A 25,450-nucleotide genomic window follows, 5' to 3' on the forward strand; every position below is an offset into this window, starting at 1 on the left:
TAGCATTTGACAAAGCCCTTTATATTGAGATAGGGTAGCAGAAAGAATCTTCAGGGTTCTTGTCTAGTGACCTGAGAAATTAAAAACATCTTTGCTAAACCCAAGATGAAACGCTGCAAATGGACTGCCAGCTTACAGCCACCACATTGTGAAATTGGTGAAGTCCCCAAGGCCTAACAAGGGCTGTGAGATCCTCAGTGTCCTGGTGTTTCAAAATTAGACACATTCAATACTTTTCTTCTTTAAAAACCAAGAGTCACTGGATTAAACATACCATTTTATTTGCTGAGATCAATTTTATTCTCTGCAAATGGCTCTGGGTTATCCTTCAGAGGCTTTTATGCATCTGGCCGTGAGATTTATGTGGCATTTACTACCTTCAGATGTGTTTAGTACCAAGCGGAGACTCATTAGAGCCTGCCCTCTGCTTTCCTCCCTCACCCCAGAGAGAGCACAGGGAAGCGCTTGGCAAAACACATTCTAGGCCTGAGAGGAAAGCCAACCGCAGGGGGGAGTCATAACTTCTCCAAGTGAAGTTGGGGAACTGATCGCCCTGGTGCCAACGCCCTTGACTGCACCTTGAGCACCTGAACTTGAGTGAGGGGGGCAGCCCCACCAGACAGTTTTCCCTACGCTGACACAGATAGCAACTGTGTGTGCACAGGTTCTTGAATTCATGACTCTTCTATTTGCGTTTGGCAATTAGAACAGGTCTGGCAAAACTCTCGTGCGTACCTGATCCTGAGCTAAGCATGGCCCCTCCGTAGATATCCAGAGCCAGCTGAGAATACGCAAAGCCAAAAACGGTGATGGTCAGGCCAGCCAGCAGGGCCAGCTTGAGCAGGGACTCCAAGACCGTGGCAGCCATAGCAACGTCCTCCTGGGGCCAGGGTGAGAGGGAAGAAGTCAGATGAATCACCAGCTGAAGAAAATCTTCTGGTCTGGCCTTCTCCCTCTTCCTACTGGGTGAGGAGTATACTGTTTTTCTGTGGCCGAGGTTTGTCTTTGTGTCAATTAGCAAATGAAGGGAAAAAGATAGTGTGTATCTCCTTAGGTTGGTATGGGGGAGGTTTAGTTTTCAACTCATTTAGGATAAATTGTTTCAAGTATCACTCACTTTGCCCTCTGATATTTGTCAGGTGGGCAGCAAGTTTTCAAACATGCTAGCCAGCTCTGTGCTTCTCCTGACAACTCAACACTCTGATGTTACTGTCAGTGTATACTCAGGAAAATATTCCTAAATCAGACTGATATCTCATTTTGAGATATCATGCATAAACCATATTTTGCAAAATATCTTATAAGGCATGTAAGAGACCAAACTAACTTGCTTTTAGTTCTAAGTCAGACGTTTTCAATGGTTTTAGAAAAAGTAAAGTTCCTACAACCAAAATCTCTTCTGTATTTACCAACCAGAGAATGTAGATTCTCAGGGTCAGGATGTAGCTTAGGGCAAGTCACACTCTTAAGAAGTTTAAACAATTGGTGTGATGAGTGAAACCCAATGACCACACTCTTTCCTCCCATGCCCTAGGTTAGCCATGCTCCAACTTCTGCATCCTTCAGTTATTGAGAATCAGAGGATAGGGGGAGGCGACCTCATTCTTACGCCCACGGGAGGCCATCTGCGCTGCACTGGGACAGCTGTAGAGGGCTGTGAGAGAGTTGGGTCAAGAGGAAGGTCATGGAGAAGGACAGGGGCTAAGAAGTTAAGGACAGCTGAGAGAGAAGGGAGAAGGCCATGAAGGAAGAGTGAACTCTGCATCCTGCCCTCACTCAGAATGAGGGAGAAGAATGAAACCTATAGCTCCACATTCCTGTCCATTTGTCTTGCAGTCAGAGGGAGAATTCACTTGAGACACAACATCAGAACCAAGACTACCTGTTTCTGAAGTGTGGCATCCTTTTCCCTCTCCAGCACCTTAGCAAAAAATATATAAAAACTCTCCTCTATGGGCTGGAAAATTAATCTGGCCACAAGGGAGCCCAGATTATTCACTATATCATACACACCTACAAAACAAACAGGAAGAAACAACAATCATACTGGTTTCTCTATTTTAATTTTCACAGCACTATTAAAATTGTTTATGTAATTTAATATTTTTAATTAAACTTTATCTTGAGATAATTGTAGATATACAGAGAAATATAATAAATAACAGAGCGATCCCATATACCCTTTACCCAGTTTCCCCAACTGGTAACATCCTGCAAGACTGTAGTGTCAATACAATATTACAAATACAGTCAAGATGCAGGCTGTTTCTATCAGGAGCACTTTCTTGTAAAAGTCATTAATGCAAAGTTGATTTTTTTCTATTTTTATTTCCATTACTTTGGAATTCTATTTTTAAAAATACTGAAAGAGACCAACCAGCCACAGAAACACGGGGCGGATTCTTGTGGTTGAGATGGTGAGCTCCCTTTTCCCCTCTCCTGGCACCCCTCCTACCCCAGAAAATGAGCACAGGAAGCAGGTAGAGGGCAGGGTTCTCAAAAGAAAACATGCTACCCAAGTCACATTAGAGGGCATAGTCCATACACAGCATACATTCACAAAGACCTACAATTTAAAATCTTCAGGATTCATTATTTTTATAATCTTCAGGTTCATATCTCATTAAATGTATCAAACTAAAGAGAAAAATATTAGGAAGTATCTATTAATAGTATTCACCTTTAATTAAAACACTACAGAATTTTACCTTACCCTGATCGCCAAAATTTAATATATTCAAAAATGTCATCACATATCGTTCACCTATAAGTGAAAAAGCAAAATAATTAGCATTCCAAATGCACATTAATTTCTTGTTTCCTTTCTCTTGTCATCTATCAACTTTTCCAGTTGAGGAATATTCTCAAAGGAGAAAATCAGATGATCAGTTAAAGACATGTTCCTTGTCCTAATGTCAATTTCAAGTAATTTCCAGTAACACTTTGGAAAATGCTGAGGGCTTCATTGACGGCAAATCTCTAAGCCATTTACGTTAAAAACAACAACAAAAAAAATTTTAAGTCTAAAAATAAGTTCTAAAAAAAGTATGTGGAGATTACTAAAATGTTAATAATGAAAATAATTGTTCCAAGTATTAAGCGAGGTCAGATATTGTGAGTATAAATTATCTGTGAAATGAAATGCCCACTATTACGTACACAGGCTCATCAGAAGGTTCCTCGCAGGGTGGAGAGAGCTCCCTGGGAGCTGGCAGCTCTGGAGCCTGAGTTCATGATTCAAATCTAAGACAGTCTAATGTCTTCAAGGTGAAGATGCCAGCCTGGAGCCCCACCCCCTTGGCTTCCATGAATTTTCTTACTCAAGAGTTAAAAGCATTGACCACTATGGAGACAGAGCACTAAACAGTGCCTACTGCCCTAAAGGAGAAATTTTCACCTTCTGCCAACTTGCTGAAAAAGGAAAACATTAAGAGGCTAGAAGCAGTAATGATCTTTCCCTAAGACTCTCCTGTGGCCTTGCCTCCCTAACAAGTTCCCTGCCACTGTATGTGTGGCAGGGATCTCTGCAGGCCCTCCCAGGCCGGTATCTCTGTGCTGCTCTGATCCACTCTCACTGTAACGGTCGCGGCTTTTGCAGACACAGCTTTTAGGTCAATCCCTGCTATCACACCTTTAAATGGCACTTTAGTGTTTGCAAAAAGTCCAGGCTCCTTAATTTTGCATTTGAGACCTTTATACACTGACTGCAAGCTACCTTTTGTCCTCCCTTCACCAACCTCACGCCCATCACATTGTCATCCTCTGCTACACAGAACCTACTGGAAAAAAAAAAAAAAAAAAAGAACCTACTGGAGAGTTTTAGCCCCCCGCTGCTCTGAGTCAGGCTGGGCCCAGTGGGGCTCTGGGCTTCAGCTCTTGGTATTCTCACCACCTACAATGGCTTTTCTGCAGGGCCCTCCCTGTCTTTGACAGAATAGGCCTCTCCCTCCCACATTCTGTAAGCTCCCCGAGGGCAGGAACCACATCTCAGTCATCTCTATGACACTGGTTTCCTAGCAGAACTCCAGGAAATGAGAGGGCGCTCAAGGGACTTCTGGTGAATGAGTTCATGTCTCCAAGTGCTACAGCCCGGTGAGAGAACGAGCTCCTTGAGGCCACAGCCTGTTACTCATGCATCTCTGCATTCTCAGCACCTGGCACAGCGTGTTCAGGAAATGTGGGGGCAGAAGGTAACAGTACATACATTTTTGCTTTGACAAAAAATGGCTTCAACATTTTTAGAACTGTAGTTTTTTTTTCTTTCTTTCTTTGAAACAGAGTCTCACTCTGTTGCCTAGGCTAGAGTGCCTAGCTCACGGCAACCTCAAACTCCTCAAACCTCACGCTAACCTACTGCCTCAGCCTCCCGAGTAGCTGAGACTATAGGCATGTGCCACCATGCCTGGCTAATTTTTTCTATATATTTTTAGTTGTCCAGCTAATTTCCTTTCTATTTTTAGTAGATATGGGGTCTTACTCTTGCTCAGGCTGGTCTTGAACTCCTGAGCTCAAACGATCCTCCTACCTCGGCCTCCCAGAGTGCTAGGATTACAGGCATGAGCCACCGTGCCTGGCCTCCTCCTAAGGTTTTAAGAAAAGTTTAAATAGTTTGAGAGAATGGATCCAGTCCAAGTAATGGCCCTAAATTGGTTGTCTGGATTGTAGTCCCTAGACGTGTATTTGCAGCAGATGGTTTAAGTTAGCCACACGCTAAAGCCTCTAAGCTTGACCTCAATACAATGCCAGGTGCCTGTTCCACCGCTGGGCCACCCTGGCCTGGGCCACCCTGGATGGCAGAAGGCCATTAGCAACTTCTCAGGGCCTCCATCTCCATGGATGTGAAATAAGGAAGTGGCTTGACCAGGACCACCAGAGTCTTTGTATCTTTAAAAACAACAGCTCCAGGATAGGTGTCGTGGCTCACGCCTGTAATCCTGGGAGGCTGAGGCGGGAGGATCACTTGAGCTCAGGAGTTTGAGACCAGCCTGAGCAAAAGCGAGACCCCATCTCTACTAACAATAGAAAAATTAGCCGGGTGCAGTGGCGCATGTCTGTAGTCCCAGCTACTCAGGAGGCTGAGGTGGGAAGATTGTTTGAGCCCAGCAGTTTGAGGTTGCTGTGAGCTAGGCTGAAGCCACGGCACTCTAGCCCAGGCAATAGAGCGAGACTGTCTCAAAAAAAAAAAAAAAAAGAACCTTAGGAGGAAAAAAAGTACACATTAGCAATTGTCCTTTCCCAAACTCCCTCCATTGATTACCCTGTTCTGAGAACAACATGAACTATCATAATACACACTTTCACTACAGTTACCTTCTGTCATTGCTTTTCTTACTCCATTAACAATACACGCTGAATAGCCACCGTGTGCCAGGCCCAGCGGCAAGGCAGGGGTGACCAGCACAGTCCCCACTCTGCTCTCAAGGAAGGAGCTTATAGCTCAGGCAGCTTCACTCAGCTTTCCCGAGGCTTCTGACCCTCCCTTCCCCCAAAAATCCTTGGAACAATTTCACTTTTGTAATGGCAGAGTTACAAGCTCAGGCTAGAGACGTGCGCTCTCAAAGCTCAGAGAGCCCCCAGACCCTCCTGGTCTTACTCCTCCACTCACACACAGGGAAAGCGAGGCATGAGGGGAGTTGGTTTCCTCTGGAGAGACAATCAATAAAAAATAAAGATGGGGGGAGAAAGAAAATGACAAGATAATAACAATAGTTATTTCAGAATGCTAAGATTGTAGGTAACTTTTTTCTATTTTCTCATTGTTTGGTAACGGGACTATAATACTTTCATAATTAAAAGATAATTTTTAAAAAGATTAAGAAATAAGTCCAGTAATTGATATATAGATGTGTAGACACAAAATTTATATGTAGAGAGGAACTACTACCTTCAGCACCTTATGGCTACCTTAAAATCTCATTCCCTGAATTAAAGCTGGGTGCAAATAAACCACACGCAAGCATACAAAAACTAGAGACTTTCAGCTCCCTGCTTGCCCTCTGCATTGAGGGCACTGTCACTGTTAAACAGGAAGGACAGGAGTCAGAAGTGGACCAAACTATCACACAGGTGAATCTTGCTTAAGAAGATAAAATGATGGAAATTTGGTCCTTAAAAAATTTTAAAAAAGAAGAAAATGGATAAAAAGTTAAGATAGCATAATGAGGTTGTGGATAGTTTTCTCTATTTTCCAAGTTTTTTCTGTAACTGATGTAATATTTTTATAATAAATTTGTTAAAATGATACAACATAGGGTTTTGGAGTTAGACCTGGATCCCAATTAAGCTGTTTCTTGTTACTGTTAAACCCTGAAGAAGCTCTATACCCTCACGGACCCTCAGTTCCCTCACCCATAATAAAGGAGGACAATATCTTTCTTATGAGGCTGTGGACAGATTTAAATTAGACAAATTAAGTAAAGCAAAAAACTACATAAATGTCTGTTTCTTGCTCCTTATTTAAAAAAACATGTGGTCTGGATGCAGGTAATCAGCGTTCCTGTGAAACCCCCTCCTACTATGTTCTCCCGACTGCTTGGAGGGGCTTTTACTTACCTTCTGTCAAAATCTGTTTTAAGAAAGACTGTTTGAAAAAACTCCAAGTCAATTTAGCCTCTTTCCAGTTTACAAAAGCCTAGAAGAGAAAACAAAATAAAACAAAACAAAATCCCCAGGCATTTCAAACCTAAGAATACAATGCTACCTGAGAGGCAAACTCATTCTGGTCCCTAAATCCCAATTTGGATAGTCCCACTGAATCCTCATTTAATACTAAGCACACAGGATGCATCACACACATACTGGAAAGAACGTACATGACGAAGACAAAGTCCGTAAGGGACCTTCCCAGGATTCACACACTGAGACCCCTACAGAATTGCTGCTGTCCCTTTGGAGGCCCACACAGTACACTGACCACATCTAATACAGCTCGCAGTCAGTTCTTCCCTTAAAAGCTGCCTAAAGCATGCCAAGCTGCAGAACATATTCTGCTCCATCTATCCCACATTGTAACGCTATGTTCAGTCACCGGGGCTCTTTCACATAAAGTGCAGGAACTGTGCTTGTGTGTTTCAAAAGAAATTTAGCCTTCCAAGGTTAGGTAAACCACTCAGAATCGGTACAACAGAGGAAAGGAAAAAAATAATACTTCTGACATGACTCTTCTAAAACTCCCAGGGAGTACAAAACTACCCATTTTCTAAGGACAAGCACACACTGAGATAGGGCAGAAGTCAACCTATATGACAGGTGGCCTCAAAACCAGAGAGCTGACCACAAAATGCAGGAGTGAGGCAGCCAAGGGGATTCAGTGTCCTCCAACTCCTATTTTCCTACCTCAAAGTTCTGGAGTCCCCTCCTCTATCTTGTAGGCATCCAGGATCCCAGAATGTCCAGTCTAGGGGTGAGGCTCTTAATCCTAGGGTACTTGCATTTCGAAAAGTGTGATTATCCAAAGTGATGACTTTTGAAAGGTGGGATTTCAGGGGGCTCTTTGGGAAGGGAGGGGTGAATCACCAAGGCCAAGCCCCCTCCACCTCTCCAAAAGGTTAGCCTCAGCTGTGGAAGTTGGCTCAAGGGCAGGTCTGGAACCTGCCCTGGTCACATGGGGCCCTACTCTTGGCAAAGCCCATCTGTGTAGAGCAATGCTATCCAGTAGAAATGTAGTGTTAAAATTTCTAGCAGCCACAGAGAACAGGAAAAATAAACAGATGAAATTTATTTTAATATATTTCATTAACCCCCAAATATTAGCATTTTAACATGTAATCAACATAAAAAATATTTTTTTTCATATTAAGTCTTTGAAATTCAGTGTGTATTTTGCATTTACAGCTCATCTCAGTTCAGACTAGCCACATTCCAAAGTGCTCTGCAGCTACATATGGCTGGTGGCTACCACGTAAGATAGGGCAAGTCTAGAGCACCTCTAAAAGCAAGGATCATTTCTAGCCCCCATTCTCCTTACTCCTTGGTTTCTGAACCTTTCTTCCAGACATTGGGAGGACAGGCCTGAATCTTCCCAAACTGTGCTGCCTTCAGGGTATCACTGAACCTGCAACAGATGCCAGGGTGGCTCTAGCCCAAGAGTAAATCTTCCCTAATAAAAAGGAAATTGGGCCACAGGATGTTTAAAACGGGCCATCTCACATCCCTAGAACAAAGAGCACCAGATGACTTCACACCATTAGGGGGCACTGTGGACCACATCATCTTCAGGTGCTGCTTCTGGCCAGCGTGGCTTCAGTGGAGTCGTGGACACAGCACCTTCTCTCGCCCATATTCTCCCCGCCCCCATGCTACGGTGGTCCTCTGAGGGGTCTGTGAAGCAGAACCTGTGCTCTGTTCAAAGGAAATGAAAAGTTACAGCTTGCCTACGAGGCTCTCGTGAGGACTACCTGCCAATAGGTTGTGAATGGATTTGCAAAGATGATTGAGCTCTTTGAAGAAAAAGTTCTTTAAGAGAGTGAAATCATGACAGTGTATCTAATCTGAAAGCTGCTACTTGTGCATTCCTTTCTCCTAATGCCTTCAGTTTAAATGGGCCTGTGGTTCAGAAGGAATGGCCACTGCTTACTAAAGTGCTCATTAGGACACAGAGGCAGGAAGTCCAGTCTGAGACTGGAGTTCCCCTGAGAGGCACCTGCTAAGTGGTAGATAGGAGGAAGCACATTCTGTGGACTTTTACCACTCTATTCAGAATGGAGGTTCACAATGGATTTGTCACTTGGGGTGTTCAAAAGAGGCCTATTTCACAAGAGCTAGGTTGGTACTGCTGAGCTGGTTTAAATGACTGTGAATTCTCTGGAAGCCCCTAACAAGCCATTCCACTGCCCCACTGTATTGATGGAGAAACTGAGGCTTGGACGGTGAGAGGTGATGGGCAGTAACTCCGCGGAAGGTCTGGAATCAGAACTCAGAGGCTCAGCATGCTTTCACCCGAGTCGCTTGTCCACTTCCCAGACTCTTCTGACTCAGGATGATCCAGTCAGCCACATCCTTACCGCAGTGACAAGAGTCACCAGGGAGTGTGAGGCCACGGTCCTGTCCCCTGCCCTCCATCACCTCCACCACCTCACACAGCACTCTTCCTCTCCCTACCACTCTCAGCTGCTCCAGGGCGATCGACTCTGCCCAGCTTTGTCCATCCTCCCACATCCATCCCCCTCTCCCTGCCCTCATCACTTCTCACCTGGACAATTGCCTCCCACATCCATCCCCCTCTCCCTGCCCTCATCACTTCTCACCTGGACAATTGCCTCCCACATCCATCCCCCTCTCCCTGCCCTCATCACTTCTCACCTGGACAATTGCCTCCCACATCCATCCCCCTCTCCCTGCCCTCATCACTTCTCACCTGGACAATTGCCACAGCCTCCTAACGAGTTTTTTTGCTTCCAACTTTTTCTCTAACCCGTCCTGCTCATTGTAGGTTTGGGCTTTGGAGTCAAGCTTGGAGACGGGGACTCAAGCTACACTTATCTGTGCAAAGGCCATTGGCAAGATACTTAACTTTGTTAAGCCTTGGTTTTCTCATCTGCAAAATGGGATAATGTGAGGATTGTTTTTTGGTTTTTTTTTTTTTTTTTTTTTTGTGGAGATAGAGTCATAGCTCACTGCAACTACAAACTCCTGGGCTCAAGAGATCCTCTTGCCTCAGCCTCCCGAGTAGTTGGGACTACAGGCGCACACCACCATGCTTGGCTAAGTTTTTCTATTTTTAGTAGAGAAGGGGTCTTGCACTTGCTCGGGCTGGTCTCAAAATCCTGAGCTCAAGCAATCCTCCTGCCTCAGCCTCCCAGAGTACTAGGATTATAGGTGTGAGCCACAGTGCCCGGCCTGGTGTGAGGATTAAATGAGAGAAAATGAGATACTAAAAATCTGTAACAGATGGTAAGCTCAACACAGGCATTTAAATCATGGCGCTGTTCAAAAACCTTTCATTAGGCTCCGTTGCCCCTGAATTAAGCCCAAACTCCACAGCACTGAGGCCAGTACCACCTGGCCCTAGCCCAGCAGGCCAGGTTTACTTCCCTTCATCACCTCCTTCCACCTTTTGCTTTCTCTCCCTTTCCCAACTGTCCAGACAACCTAAGTACCCCAGCCATCTCTACATTCCCAATTCCAACATAATGATGGGCATATATTAATAATAGGCCCTAAGCAAATTTTCCTCCTTCCTGCCATCACGAATGCCCATTTCCACCACACATACACATTTCACCTCTGCCCACCCATGTGTCAAGGTCCAGCTCAAAAGCAGCTTCCTCCATGAAGGAGGAAGTTTGATGTTTAAAAAGACTGCCTTGCAGTGTGGTTAGTTGAGTGCACATCCTATCTCCCCACTACCATGCCATTCCTGAGGGCAGGGACCTCACTCAGGGCACCTGGTACAGTGCTTAACATATAACAATGCTTAATACATGCTGGCTGTGTCAAACTCCTCAGCTTTACTTAAATATTAGCATCTCTCTCATATTAAAGCCCTCAGAAATGTCAATGAATAAAAAAGGCAGCCAATATTTGAGGTATCATTAATTTATTATAAGGCTAAATTATTACATTTAAAGAAGTTGGAATTCTACAAGAACAGGAAGGGAAATCTCGCAATTAGTTCAAATTGATTTTGAATGTAATTGTTTGGCCAGTTTTGAATACGGGAGCCCTCAGTGCAGAAAGCGGCTCCAGGGAGTCAAGTTAGGTGTGTTGCTATGGTAAAGTCATACACTGCATTCAGATTCATTTCATTTCTTTTCTCTTTTTAAAATACCAAGGCTGAATAATGAATTGTTCTACCTGGAACTTGCCAATCGTTAAGTAAATAGATAACTACTATGGGCAATAGGCCAATTCCTACTGGAAGACTGTATAACATAGAAGTGAATCACATAGACTAAAGTTAGTCCACAGACAGAAGTTAGAAGTGGGTCCAAAACCAGCTGTGTGATTTTGGGCCAGTTACTGAACTCCTCTGAACCTCAGTTTGCTCATCTGTAAAATGGAGACAACAGTATGTATGTCATATGATTACTATAAGGATTAAACACAAAAATCCATGTCAAGTGCTTGGTGTAGCACACGGAACAGAGCATACAATCACTGGCAGTTATTGTAAATGGCTCTTTGTCATAGTTCAGACACTTTCATGGAACTCCTGGAGTCTTCAAGAGGGGCCTCACAGATCATGTAGGCCAACAATCCCACTTCAGAAATGAAGACCCCGAGGTCTGGAGAGCATCCTGCAGGCTTCAGATCTAAATCTGGCGTTTGCCAAACCCACAGGAAGTTCCCTGAGGCCTGGGAATCACCTCTCCTACGTGTCTGTACTGCAGATAGCACCGAGCATGGGGTCATGGTCCTCCTGTTTGTCAGCAGGAACAGTGCGTCTGTGTATGACAGGTGCATACAACCCTCCCCATGATTAGGGCCTCTGTCCTGGCAGTATGGGCACGGGCACTTCCAGGTAGATTGCCAGATTAAGCCGCTGAGCTCTCAGACCAGCGCCATCAGCGTTTGCCGTGCTAGGGTGCTCCCAGGGAGAGCTCTGCCCTCCGAGCAGCATCACTATGTGATGGCAGTGATGATATCCGCTCTCACTTGGGGATACCCACGTGTGCCGGGCAACAATGTCAAGCACCTTACATGCCCCATCTCAGAATGGTCTTAGGAGGGAGGTACTGTTATTATCCTCATTGGACAGGTAAAGAAACTGAAGGTCAGAGTTCTGAGCCCATCACGGGGTTTAATAAACACTTGACAGACCTTTTTCATTATCTTCTCTCTTTGCTTATATTAATGATTCAAATGCTCCTTTCCAAAATACTGCTGGAGCATAGGGACCGGCTCAGTATGAAAAGCTGCCAGGCTTGGTACAGTTGGGCACCGGGCAATACTCAGAGGGGAAGGGACTTTTCTGTGCTCTCAGACCTGCCCCCAGGTAGCAGAAGCTCCAGGCAGGAGAAGCAGTCCCTAGTCCTAACCATCTGAGCCCGCAGTTGAGGCACAGTGGTATCTAAAATTGTCACATTGATTTAGGTTAAAGGTAAGATCTAGCTGATCAGAATGGAGAACTCTTATCTAACAAATGAGAACATGTCTGGCTTTGATACATAATATCTAATTTTTCTTTAAAAAGTTATATAACACAATTCCATAAATCTGAGACTTAAGTCCCACATATTTTACTATTTTTTCAACTAATCACAAAAGAAGAATAAGGAGAAGTCGGGTAGATGCCTTACCACAACTGAGTGCACCACATCCAACAAGCAAACACACATGGGAGGAAGGGGCAGTGCCCAGAATGGAGCAGCTCGCAAAGCCTCTGAGCGGACACAGTGTGGTATACCATCACGTGTACAAGCCCAGTGCGTGTACAGCAGCACTGACCCCACAAGAGCCAGGAAATAAAATCCCATGGACTGAGAGTGAAGGAGTTGTGTAGAAAAGATTATGCTTCACTCCACACATTAGCATCTAGAATCCTCAGTGGTCTAGCTGGGAAGGTGGACTACCTGAAAGACCAGCTTGACACCTAGATAAAGAGACCAGGCAGGGGATCATCCCTGCTCTCCAAGAATTCTGGACCGTCTGTGTTAGAGGTCAACCCAGGGAAAACCCGACATAGCAGAATAGAAAGAGTGGAGCACAATGGTTAGAACCTGTGCTCTGCTGGCATCTAAGCCCCTCCAGGCTCCCGTCCTTTCTCCAACCCTCACCTTGAGCAGGTATTATTCACTAAGCCTTAGCTCCTCAACTCTAAAATAGAAATAATGACAGTCTCACCCCCTTAGAGTTGTTGGAAGCATTAAATAATGGATGTAAAGCACTCAGTATAGGGCCTAGCACAGTGGTTCTCAACTGGGGCAATCTGGCAGTGTCTGGAAACATTTCTAGGTGTTAAACTGGGGATAGTTGCTACTGGCATCAGTGGGTGGAGATTAGGGATGCTGCTAAACATCCTACAATGCACAGGACCGTCCCTACAACAAAGAACTGTGCAGCCTAAAATGTCAATAGTGCTAAGATTTAGAAACCCTGGCCTAGCATATAGCAAGTGCTCAATACACGTGAATTATAAAATTACCTTTCTATTATAACAATAAACCAGTTGCAGTTTCTTTCTTTTAAGGATAACCAGAATCTGCAATTAAAACAGTAAGAGACAAAATGTATTACTTACTCCACTTCTTGTAACACTGGGTAACAGATCTGTTATTCTGGAGACAGGAAGAGTTTGTTGCTTGGTTGATTCTGGGGAACCCAGTAACTTCGTGAAATAAATGACATAGCAGAGAACCAGAACTGTGGTATAGGAAAGCTGAAAAAAGAAAAACGGTTTTAATAAAGGCATAATGAAGATATGCCTATAAATTTGACCTCAAAGGCCAGTCAAGAAATAGAACTGTCTTGATTAAATGCATTTTCCATTGGGCAATGCCTCACCCTCTGGAAAACAGCACTATTCACTTAGACCCAGCTCCACCGCAGCATCTCCGTGTGAAAGCGTTCCCAATACGTCACTCACCTGGGAGAACATAAGTTCTTCTGGGCAGGCAGAACATAATTTTCGTGACAGACAACCACTAGCTCAACTGCCACAGCAATGTCAGATAAGTTCTCAAAGGATTTGTATTTGGCCAGAGGAATACCGCCCTACCTAGACAGCACACTGTGGAGATCCACGTGTCCTGACTGTGCTACTATCAGGGACTTACGGTCATCTAGGACTGTGGATTTTCCATAAACCCCGGAAACCTGTGATATTTATGATTACAAAGCAGAATGAGCTGCTGGCTCTCTCCTCCCTGCGCAGTGCACAGGCAGGGCAAGAGCTACTACAGGATGGGGAGGAAAGGGTGGGGGAATAAGAAGGGCCACCCCCCCACACCCATCAAGAACAAAAGAATGGCTTCTGGCCAGGACCAGCAGCTGGGTTTCATTTGCAGGTTGAGGAGGAATATCCAAAAAAGCCCCTTTCACAAGCTCCTTTAACCCTCTTTCTCTCCCGAGAACAACAGCACACACTGGGTCAAGAAGAACTGGGACCTCCAGACCCCGCCTTCAACCTGGCAATACCAGGGCTGCTCCTGTAGTAAAGGCAGTGGCAGGAGACAGAGGAGTCTCAGTTTAGCAGGTTTAGGCTCCTGTGCTCTCTGGTCCCAACCATGCCTAAGGACTGAGCCCACCATCCACCATCCTTCCTCTTTCATGCCTCAAGTTCTTAAAACGCAAGCAGCACTGCTGTGAGCCACACCACCTGATGCCAACATCCTCTGTGAGAAGTTCCCTTTCACATAAATCATTACTAGGAGTCTTGATTTGTCTCCCTATACATTAATGAAAACTACAAAGTGCTTTGCACTATAAGATGTTCTGGTAACTATCTCATCTTAAATTTCATTTTTTAAAATGGCACTTATACTCTATTATATTTTTATTAGAACTAGAAATATGAACTGGAACCAAAAAAATGATGAAATGGAAATGAAACCAAAATTGCTAAAACTGAAAATATACCTGCTCTGACTTGAGTCATGCCTGCTGAATTACGTGAGATTTCAATCTAAGTTTGAAACAGGCTTGGCAGAGTTTCCTCCTATTCTGCAAACAATTGATTGAAATCCAGGGAAAATAATACACATGCAATTTGGTTCCCACCCCACTCCCTTACTGCTTTTCTTCTGCTCTCCTGGACTATCAGATAAGCAAAGATCAGTTTGATATGGACTTGCCCACTGGAAGTCTAGAAGGATTTTTTGATGTTTGACAAGGAGGCTGAGTGTGTGGCCCTCACTGGGTCTCCGGGAGTGTGTGAAACAGGATGGACTTGGTAGCCACAGGAGAATCAGTGTCAAGACCAGTCTTCCAGCACTTTCAGCCTTTGCCACATGCATGAGTACTGGAATATAAACCACATAGTAGAGGAAACAAGAAAAACTAAATGGAGAAACATAGATTATGTAAAAAGTTGAAAGCCATGACTCTTACCTGGGCCAAAGAAAAAATGTACAGTCCCCAGTGAGGCACCCACAAGACAAGAAAAGCTGTCAAGACACTCTTAAGGATTACTGACAGGCTCTCAGTGATCACCTGCAAACACGGGGTAAAGGTGCACAAATATTATCAAAAAGCAAAGATGCAAAGCAATGCCAAACAGAAAATCCAGGGTAGTGGTTACCCAGTGGTGGGGGTGGGGCACACGGCTAGACATAGTATCAGTAATATTTTACTTCTTGGGTGGGGTGGTACATTCATGGATCTTCAGTATATTATGCTTTAAGATTTACACGTAATATATGTTCTTTTGCATGTATCAAATAATATATCTTAAAGGATGAAGAGAAAAATTAATATTATAGTATACAACTAAAAATCACTAGAAAAATCTGAAAAATCCTTATAGTACTCCTAAATTCTGATTTGAACTAATAACTTCCTTATTAGCAAACCTGTTTTTCATTTACACTATAGCAGAGGTAAACTTTAGCCCAGCCCATCTGACAAATTTCAAGTGAATAAACTTAACAGATCATGTTACCTTTTTCCAATTTTTTTTTTCCAGAGATATTGTTTTTTAGAGATATTCCAGCCCGTTGCCCAGGCTGGGATGCAGTGGCCCAATCATGGCTTACTGTAGCCTCCAACTCATGAGTTCAAGTGATCCTCTTGCCTCAGCCTCCCGAGTAGCTAGGACTACAGATGTGTGCCACCACACCTGGCTGATTTTAAAATTAAAAATTTTTTCCTTAGAGACAGGATCTTACTATGTTGCTCAGGCTGGTCTCGAACTCCTGGCCTCAAGTGATCCTCCCACCTCGGCTTCCCAAAGTGCTGGGATTACAGGCGTGAGCCACTGCACCCAGCCCCAAATACTTTTTTAGATGCATGTCTGGAAAAATCATTCTCACCTATAAAAGCATTTTTTTAAAAATCACATTTTCCCATATTCTTCACATTTCCCATTCACAGCAGAAGGCACACTGACCTTGAGCTTGATGAACATATGTGCTTGTGCCAAGACCCAGAAGGGCTCTCCTAGAAGCTCCACCACTGCCGAGAGACCAAACAGCACCACTCCAGTTCTGTAGTGGGGGATGACATCAGGATCGGGCACTTCAAGCAACTGTAACCAGACCCAGCCCAAGAACAAAGTCCAAAATACACCCAGAGGGACTCTGGAAGAGGGGGAAAAAATGTTTCATTAAATTTAAAAATAAATATTAAACATTAAAATACTAACATTGAACAGAAAAAAAGCAGTCATAATGAAAACAGCTACCGCTTATTAAGGCACTAACTACATGCCAGGCACTATGATTCACACCCTTTATTTCACTGACACCTTGCAATGATCCTCCATCATTATCCCCACTTAAAAGATGAGGAAACTGAGGCTGACAGGCACTGGGCAATTTGGCCAAGGTCATGACAGCTAATCAAGGGCAGAAGCAGGATCCAAACCCGCTGTAACTCCAAAGCCTATATTCCTATACACTGGGTTATACTTGACAAGCAAAATTCCCAGAAAGAAAACACCTGTTGTCTGTGCTTAGAATGATTGACAGTATATGGCTGGTTCTTGCATCCCAAATAACCAACAGACCAGTGCTCAGTATCCTTTCACGTGTGTACCACAGAGCACTTAAACATGACTGGGTGGTTAACAGTCACTCCTCTAATAAAATCAACACCTACCAGCCCTATGACAGTCATTTCTGTGAGGCAATAAGGAGTTAAGCAAGGGCAGCATTGGAAAACAACCTCAACCACCAGCCCTCCCCGCGCTAGCTGGAGAAAAGCCATTAAAATTTTTGGCTGATGCACTTGGCCTTCAAGACTATTCTAAAAGACTCGGAAATGAAATCACATAAAATTGAAGAAAGATATAATAAAACCTCTAAAAGGCTTTCAAAAAAATATAAGTGATTGTTAAAAGCTCAAAAGATACTATCGGGCAAAAAAGATTAGGAATAAAAAAGATGGCACAGGCCAAATGGGAGCCAGAGAAATGACCTCCAAGGGGAACTAGAAACCTGGCCCAGAAACTTCAACCCAGAACATCCTCTGGCTCTTGGACATCCAGAGAAAAAATGAACCAAGAAGCTCCTTAAGGCTGGTTGTGCTGGCGCATGCCTGTAATCCTAGCACTCTAGGAGGCCGAGGCAGGAGGATCTCTTTAGCCCAGGAGTTTGAGGTTGCTGTGAGCTAGGCTGATGCCACCAGCACTCTGGCCTGGGCAACAGAGCAAGAATCTGTCTCCCAAAAACAAACAAACAAACAAACAAACAAACAAAAAGCTCCTTCAACACAGACACTCTGTCCTTGCTGTCGCATACCTAGCTCCCAGAAACCCACTGCAAAACCGAATCTGGAGACACTTCAGCTTTAGGCAGGTGTTGCTGTTTCATCTACAACACTCACTATGCTTGCCTCCCTGAGACTTGTTTCTTGCCAAAGCACAACTCACGTGAGCCACACGAGGTTGAGGGTCTGGCTCCAGTCTCGCTGGGTGCCCCCACTCAGACATGCTCTACGGAAGGCCTCTCTAGCCAGGAAGATGGTGGTTGAGTAAAGTAGTGTTAGCCTGAAAAGGAAAAGCAGAAATCAATAAAGCCTTTAGTTTTTTCATAGGGAGAACTGGGATTTTTCCAGCAACAGGGAGGAGATGTAGTCTTAATCAGAAACCACTGGTGGTGATGTGGAGGGCAGTGGGCTCTTAAAGGACCCCCTGCCAGTCCGATTCATGAGAACAGGTTAGGATCCTAACAAGGGATACCTGAGTGTGCATGTCTACAGGTACATCTGGGATGAAACTACTGCAGTAGCCCCCAAAGCCTGCAGCCTTCATGGCTACAGGCAGAGGTGTGGCTCTGACCATAAGGAGGAGAAAAGGACAAGACTATGAACCCACACAACAAGGGGACCTTTTGGTCACACTGAAACTAGTGACATGACAGCCCCTGCAAGAAAAGCTGAGGCTCTACTAAGTAGAGGTTCTGGCCAAAAGAATCTCAAGACAGGCAATAAGGCTAGAAAGCATTACAGAAACTGCTGCAACCCGGATCAGCAAGTCTTGCCGGGGTACCTCCTAGGTGGGCAGCACCTGGGTGATCCTTCCTGCACCTTAGTGAGGAGTAGCTTCATCAACAGGCAGTGGCCCAGATGAAACCAGAGTGAGGATGGCCCAGGGTTCAGGTCTCTGAGGTTGCCCAAGGATTATCCTGTTTCCCAGTGCCCCTGTGGAACATTGCAAATGAGGAGACAGAGCCACACCTTAAGCAGGAGGGCAGGCCAGACAAGGGCTGCCAGACAAGGACCTGCCAATCTCGGGAAAGCTGCATGGAGAGAAAAATCTGAGCCCCTAGGAGGATTTGTCCCTCTTCCTTCCTGCTTTTAAAGCAGTATTTCTCAAAGTATGATCCCTGTTTCAAACTTACCCAAGGAGCTTGTAAAAATGCAGATTCTTGGGCCCTTCATCCTCGCCCTATCTAGTGCAAAGTTACCCAGATGATTCCTTTGCCCATCAAAGTTTGAGAACTGCCACTAAACTCTGAGAACAGAGCCAATAGCATATGCTTGGTAAGTATTGACATGAAATGCTGTCTAGAACATACTGTCTTGTTTATCAGGGCATGAAGACACACCTGAGAAGCTGAGCTATTCTGAGCACTCACATCATTTCATATACTTTGTGTCACTTGTGAATACAAAATATGTGTGGGTGTCCTTGAACAGAGAGGAGGAGAGCAGAAGAAACAAGCTGAGTCTAAAAGACAAAGCAAGTCACCTTTCCAAGAGCCTCCAAGGAACGAATGACAAGGACTCAAGCTCTCATCCCAGTTACTGTATCCCAATTATAAAATCACTGAGGAGGGAGGGAAGGGGGCTGCTCCAGCCCTGCAATTATGAAGCGCATCCTCACGAACTGCAGAATTCCTGCTTCCTTTGCTGTCAGCAGGACAAGAACACAGGGTTATATTATACTTGAGATGGGGCTTGCAATGAATTACTCCCACTCTTCTCCTGGGTTCTAAGAGAAGGAAAACCGGAACAGTGGGCAGAGAAATGTGCATTTGGAAGCTGCTAATGGAAAAACACTCCATGGGTCCACTAAAAACAACATCACCTGCTCATCTCCGACCCCTGCACACTCCTCCTCAGCACACTGCTAGAACACTGTGCTTCTGATAGAGCTCCATGCTTCTAAAATCTGAGGGTGACACACAGGTACAGAGTTTGAAGAAAACCTGACCAGGGATGTGAGCTGTGAGCAGTGCCAGGGTGCATCCCCTCTTACCTGACATTCACTACGCCAACAATTTCCTTGGACAGGAAGCGAAGGATAAATGCATTCAAGACAAAGGTGATCAATCGAAACAACACCTATAGAAAAAGGAGAAAAATACATAAGAATCAAGTATGTTAGGAATGTTTACTTTGCTGAAATGAGAACAATGTGGCTGCTCTTCCTAACGTTATGTAATGATAAACAGCAGCTTTGCCATGGAGACTCTCTTTTAAGGGCCTCAATTTGTTGGCATTTCTTCTGAAATTTCATTCCAAGGAGGTACTTGGAAGTTTCCCTAATTTATTGATGAGAAGAGGGAGATCCTGATAGATTCACAGAGTTTCTTCAGGCTCAATGTCAAGCACTCCAGGAGGCAGAAAAAGAATTCTAGTTAGTGGTTCATATTGCCCAGCCTCCTAACTGAAACCCTCCAGCCTGCTAAGAAATAGCACACACTTAGCAAGTGGAGCCTTCAGGGTATAACAGACTCACTAGGGATCATGGGGTCTGATTTCTCTGACTTGTCTGCCTGGAAATTTCTAGGAATTCCAAGAATGACATTTAATCTCTTTGAACTTCAGTTTTCTCAATTAGAAAACAGAAAATGTTGTATTTCTTTATTGAATACTTTCCCCTTTCCACAGAGGAGTTGAAATATCTTTTAAATGACAACTACAATAAGATAATATCAAATGGAGGGAAAGGGAGACAGAGTCCAGCTATTGCCATTTGAAAGGCACTGAGACTTTCAAATTTGTCAATTCAAGAAAACCACGTTTGGGAAGTAGGTCTTCGTTGGTGGAAATAAAAAAAATCAAAAAAAAAAAAAAAAAAAAAGAAAGAAAACCACGTAGGCCAGGCACGGTAGCTCATGCCTGTAATCCTAGCACTCTGGGAGGCCAAGGCAGGAGGATCACTTGAGTGAGCTCAGGAGTTCAAGACCAGCCTGAGTAAGAGCGAGACCTCGTTTCTACTAAAAGTACAAAAATGAGCCAGGCATGGGGGCGCACGCCTGTAATCCCAGCTACTCAGGAGCTGAGGCAGGAGAATTGCTTGAGCCTAGGAGTTTGAGATTGTTGTGAGTTAGACTAACTCCACAGCACTTTAGCCCAGGTGACAGAGTGAGACTCCATCTCAAAAAAAAAAAGAAAAAGAAAACCACCTAAGCAAAGAATTCTTCCCATGAGACATAGAGAACAAGGCTGCAATTAAATGGTGTTGCTAAATGGGGATGTTGGGTAGGGTGCTAAGCCTCACTTACTAAGTGACTCCCTCCTGCATTGCAGCAGCAAATGACAAATCACTTCTGTGTTAAGCACCCTCAGGGTTAACTGTGAACAGCTGCAATTTGGAAGATTCAAAGTATGTCAATGGACTACGATGGCTTGAAATTCTCTGGGGAGAGATATAATCAAAAAGAGTACAGTAGGCCAGGCATGGTGGCTCACACCTGTAATCCTAGCACTCTGGGAGGCCGAGGCGGGAGGATTCCTTGAGGTCAGGAGTTCGAGACCAGCCTGAGCAAGAGCAAGACCCCGTCTCTACTAAAAATAGAAAGAAGTTAGCTGGACAACTAAAAATATATGGAAAAAAAATTAGCCAGGCATGGTGACGCATGCCTGTAGTCCCAGCTACTAGGGAGGCTGAGGCAGGAGGATCGCTTGAGCCCAGGAGTTTGAGGTTGCTGTGAGCCAAGCTGATGCCACGGCACTCTAGCCCAGGCAAGAGTGAGACTCTGTCTCAAAAAAAAAAAAAAAAAAAAGAGTGCAGTAACACTGTCCCTAAAGTGTCACAGAGCAGCAAGGTGTCCAAAGGCAAGAGATCACCATCTTAACCTTTATGGTGTCAGAGGTGATCTTTTGAAGGTCTGATAAAAGCTCTGTAGCCTTTCCTTAGAAACATGCAGGAACACAAACCAAAATTCTGTACTCAGTTTTAGAGATTTGAAGCCAATTCCTGGAACCCTTACTGAAGAAAGCTCTCAGCTGAGAGTCTCAACTCACCATTTAGCTCTTAAACCCACCATTTTCTAATTTTTATAAGCTTCAATTTCTTGTGTCAGATGAGGCTACCTATCACATAGAGTTGAGTACAGGATCAAATAAGATTGTAGAGGTGAAAGCATTTTTGAAAAATGCATACAAATAAAAGGTATTAATACTTTCACCATGGCTGGCTCAGAATTAAGACTCAAATTCTTGCAGAATAAAATGTAACTGCAAGGTTACCTGAAGTGTCTGCATCATAATTTGAGAAAGTATTCAAGGCTGAATCAAAACACTCAAGAAACCTAAAGATAATGGCTACTGAAAAAACTATATACATACATTTATGTTAACTTTAAAGTTATCATTAAGAAACTTAATATCTCAGCCATATCTGTATCTCCTAATTGGTTTGAGTAAAGGGTTGAGCTAATGAAGTTCTGAGGCTGCTCATGCTACCCAGTATTTGCCCCACACAATGGTCCTCGTTATTACCAACACAGTCTCCATTTACTTTTGTAATGGACTTTACAGTTTAAAAAAGCTCTTTCACATCTGTTATTTTGACCCTTAAAAGCAACCAGATAAATGCACAGGAGGCAAGTAAGACTCAAGAGTGACCTGCCCAATGTCACACAGCAAACAATGACCCAGCTTGACCTTACAGGTGGGCTGCCTGACGCCAGTGTTTTCAGCTACAACTTGCTTTCTTTTCAGGAAGCCAATCTGTTGGGTAGTAAGGTATTATCAAAGGTTGGAAAATCAACATTGCAGATAAAGCGCTGAACTTAAACAGTTATGTGGATTGTGAAATAGCAAAAAACAAAAAACAAAACCCTAGGTAAGCTTAGGGTTAGGTAAAGAACTGCTAACGTTTACTAAGCACATATCACATGTAAGGCACTCTTCTACATGTTTTACATAGCCTATCTCATTTCATTCCTACACTATTTAAAAAATCCTTATTACCCTACTAAAAGAAGCTAACATTTATTAAGTACCTGTAATGTGCCAGGCACTTAATAGGCAAGATTTCATCTAATCTTCCTAATGAACCTATGAGGCTGCATTATTGTTCTCACTGAAGATGAAACTGGTGATCAGAGAAGCCAGGCGATTTTCCCAAGGGCAGGCATCTAGCAAGTGACAAAGCCCAAGTTCGAGCCCAAGTCTGCTTGATTCTTTCTCCTAACCTCCATGTGCCTCTCTAAGGTAAAGAGGAGGGTGTATTCAGGACTTGTGTGAAGTTGGGTTTATTGGCTCAACAGCGAGAGAGAGAAATTGAACAACTTGAGGCAGAATGACCAATTCCCAGGGTTTAAAGAATCTTTAGATACCATTTGGACCAACTGGCATGTATCGTATCTGACAGATAACAAAAATTGGGGCCAAGGCCTGGTGTGGTGGCTCACGCCTGTAATCCTAGCACTCTGGGAGGCCAAGACGGGTGGATCGTTTGAGCTCAGGAGTTCGAGACAAGCCTGAACAAGAGCAAGACCCCGTCTCTACTAAAAATAGAAAGAAATTATATGGACAACTAAAAATATACAGAAAAAATAAGCCGGGCATGGTGGCACATGCCTGTAGTCCCAGCTACTCGGGAGGCTGAGGCATAAGGATCGCCTGAGCCCCGGAGTTTGAGGTTGCTGTGAGCTAGGCTGACGCCATGGCACTCTAGCCGGGGCAACAGAGTGAGACTCTGTCTCAAAAAAAAAAAAAAAAAAAAAGAAGAAGAAAGATGCAGCTAACATTCATTAAGTGCATACTAAGAGCCAAGTACTGTGTTAAGTGCCTTTATTCGAATAATCCCAATCAATCCTTGCAATAACCTTATGAGCTAGGTACTACCTATTATTACCCTCATTTTATCAATGAGGAGCTGAGATTCCGCAAGTGAAGTCGCTGGGCCTGGAACACGCAGCAAGTACATGGTTCTACTCCAGGACTGCCTGAGCCCAGATCCTTGCTCTTACCTATTGCATATGGCCTCCCTGAACTCAGCGGGAGTCAGAGAGTCTGAGGGTCAGGAGTGGGATATGGAGGAAATGAACCCCTTGCCTTAAAAATATCAGTTTCTCGAGCACAAAATAAGAAACCTCCCACCCGACCCTGCCACCTGATCTAACCCTCTCCAATTGCCATATGGGAAATATAAGGCTCAAAAGGAAAGTAGCTTGTTTGCAGTCACCCAGACAAAATTCTGAATGCAGACTTCCAACTCCGGGCCCAGATGCCCCCTCAGTGACCGTGGCCACGGTCTCCTGTCTACCCCTCTATATCGGGGTCCACGTTGGAACTGGGTTTGCCCCGGGGAGGGCCGTCAAGGGGCCCAGGGCCGCCTCCCCGCGAATCCCGGCTGCAGTACGAGCTGGGACCTGCCGGGCAGAGAAAGTACCTGCATGAGGAGACCGGAGGAGGCCAGCCGAGCCGCCTGGCCCAGCACCTCCTGGCTGCCCATAGCCCCGGCACCCGGGCTAAGTAACTGGGAAATGCCGCAGCCAGCCGGCTTTGTCGCGAGAAGATGGCGTCACGAAGAGGCTCGCTTGCTGATTGGTCACCTTGAGACAGCGGGGGCGGGGCCCGAGGAGTTCTGGCCCTTTAACTGGGCTGGGCTCCCGCTGTCTGCGCTTCTGCGCTGCAGTGTCTTCTACTTTATGTTTCTTGATCATGAGCTTCCTGTCTATCCTTCTCTGTCCCAAATAAGCTAAATACTGTGGCCAGTGCTAAGAGACACTGTTAAAGTAGCCAAAGCGCCTTCTCTGAGGCTTTCAGCCACCAGCCAAGAAACAGCAATTTCCCTGGCCTCAGCTGCCAAAAGGGGAATGAACTCACTGGCCTGGTTAGTAAGATTCTTGGGGCAGCCTTGGTTACAGAATCGCAGCCACCGCCCCTCTGAATTAGACTGGGCAGGAATTGTCCCCACTTTACAGAGAAAGTACTGAGGACTAGAAGTTAAATAGAGAGCATTATCACGTGCATGGTTTTGTGAAATCCTTCCTAAAACTTGGAGAACTGGGCCCTGTTGTCAGAGATAAGCAAAGTGAGCCTTGGAGATGTGAAGCGACTTGTTCAAATCTACACAACTGTTCCCGGATGGAGTGGATCCCAGGCTTCCGATTCTAAACTTGCCGCTCTAGCCTGCATGCTAGAAATTATGAGGGTAGAGTGGAAGAATGGACCAGAAGTGCTTTGTGAGATGTAAAGGACCCAACATACACAATCAGCTGCTGTTCTGTGGGTGTTCTTATTATCTACTATGTAGGCTGTAGGAAGGCCAATTTTTTTTTTTTTTTTTTTTTTGACACAAGATCTCACTCTGTCGCCCTGGATAGATAGAGTGCAGTGGGCTCATCATAGCTCACTGTAACCTCAAACTCCTGGGCTCAAGCAATCCTCCTGCCTCAGCCCTCCAAATAGTTAAGACTACGGGCATGTGCCACCATGCCTGGCTAATTTTTCTATTTTTTGTAGAGACGAGGTCTTCCTCTTGCTCAGGCTGGTCTCAAACTCCTGACCTCAAGTGATTCTCCTGCCTCAGCCTCCCAGAGTGCTAGGATTTACAGGCATGAGCCACTGCATATGGCCATGGAAGCCCAATCTTTTTTCAATCTCTTTTAGGCCTTCCATGATTTGGCCCCAACCTGCCTTCTCACTACCTTTCACACCATCACTACCCTTTCTGCTGGGGTAGGCCCTAGCCATTTGGAGTCCTTACTGGTCCTCAAACTGGCCCTATCTCTTTGGTCTTTGCTCCTGCCACCCTCTCTGTTCAAAGTGTCTTCCCTGACAGCACCTCTTACCCTCCCAGGCCCCACTGTCCTGATTTTCCTGACTACCCACAGTTAACACCTGCTATGGACCTAAATGTTTGTGTCCCCTTCAAAATGCATATGTTGAAGCCTAATACCCAATGTGATAGTATTAGGAAGTGGGGCCTTTGAGAGGTAATTAGGTCAAGAGGGTAGTGCCCTCATAATGGGATTAGTGCCCTTATAAAAAGAGATATGAGAAAGATGATCTCTCTGTTCACTCTGTGAGGATACAGCAAGAAGGCAGCTATCTGCAAACCAGGAAGAGGTTGCTCACTGGGAACCAAATTGGCTGGTGACTTGATCTTGAACTTCCAGCCTCCAGAATTGTGAGAAATAATATTTCTGGTGTTTAAGCCACCCAGTCT

General features: G+C 44.7%; 1 protein-coding gene across 1 annotated transcript in view; it reads right to left on the minus strand.

Annotated features, from left to right (window-relative positions):
• The window catches only part of RFT1 (RFT1 homolog), a 33,035-nt gene extending 9,283 nt beyond the window's left edge, over window positions 1–23,752 (minus strand). Inside the window, exons 1-10 of the mRNA XM_069473703.1 lie at window positions 23,669–23,752; window positions 19,298–19,383; window positions 17,468–17,584; window positions 15,986–16,175; window positions 14,989–15,090; window positions 13,181–13,318; window positions 6,553–6,631; window positions 2,714–2,764; window positions 1,883–2,013; window positions 736–880 (exon numbers count right to left, since the gene is read on the minus strand). Coding sequence (XP_069329804.1) covers window positions 736–880; window positions 1,883–2,013; window positions 2,714–2,764; window positions 6,553–6,631; window positions 13,181–13,318; window positions 14,989–15,090; window positions 15,986–16,175; window positions 17,468–17,584; window positions 19,298–19,383; window positions 23,669–23,731 — 1,102 coding nt within the window. The 5' untranslated portion in view covers window positions 23,732–23,752. The remainder of the gene's footprint in view (window positions 1–735; window positions 881–1,882; window positions 2,014–2,713; window positions 2,765–6,552; window positions 6,632–13,180; window positions 13,319–14,988; window positions 15,091–15,985; window positions 16,176–17,467; window positions 17,585–19,297; window positions 19,384–23,668) is intronic.
• Between the last annotated feature and the right edge of the window lie 1,698 nt (window positions 23,753–25,450).

This window comes from Eulemur rufifrons, chromosome 7, assembly GCF_041146395.1.
Source record: "Eulemur rufifrons isolate Redbay chromosome 7, OSU_ERuf_1, whole genome shotgun sequence".
Classification (NCBI taxonomy): Eukaryota; Metazoa; Chordata; class Mammalia; order Primates; family Lemuridae; genus Eulemur; species Eulemur rufifrons.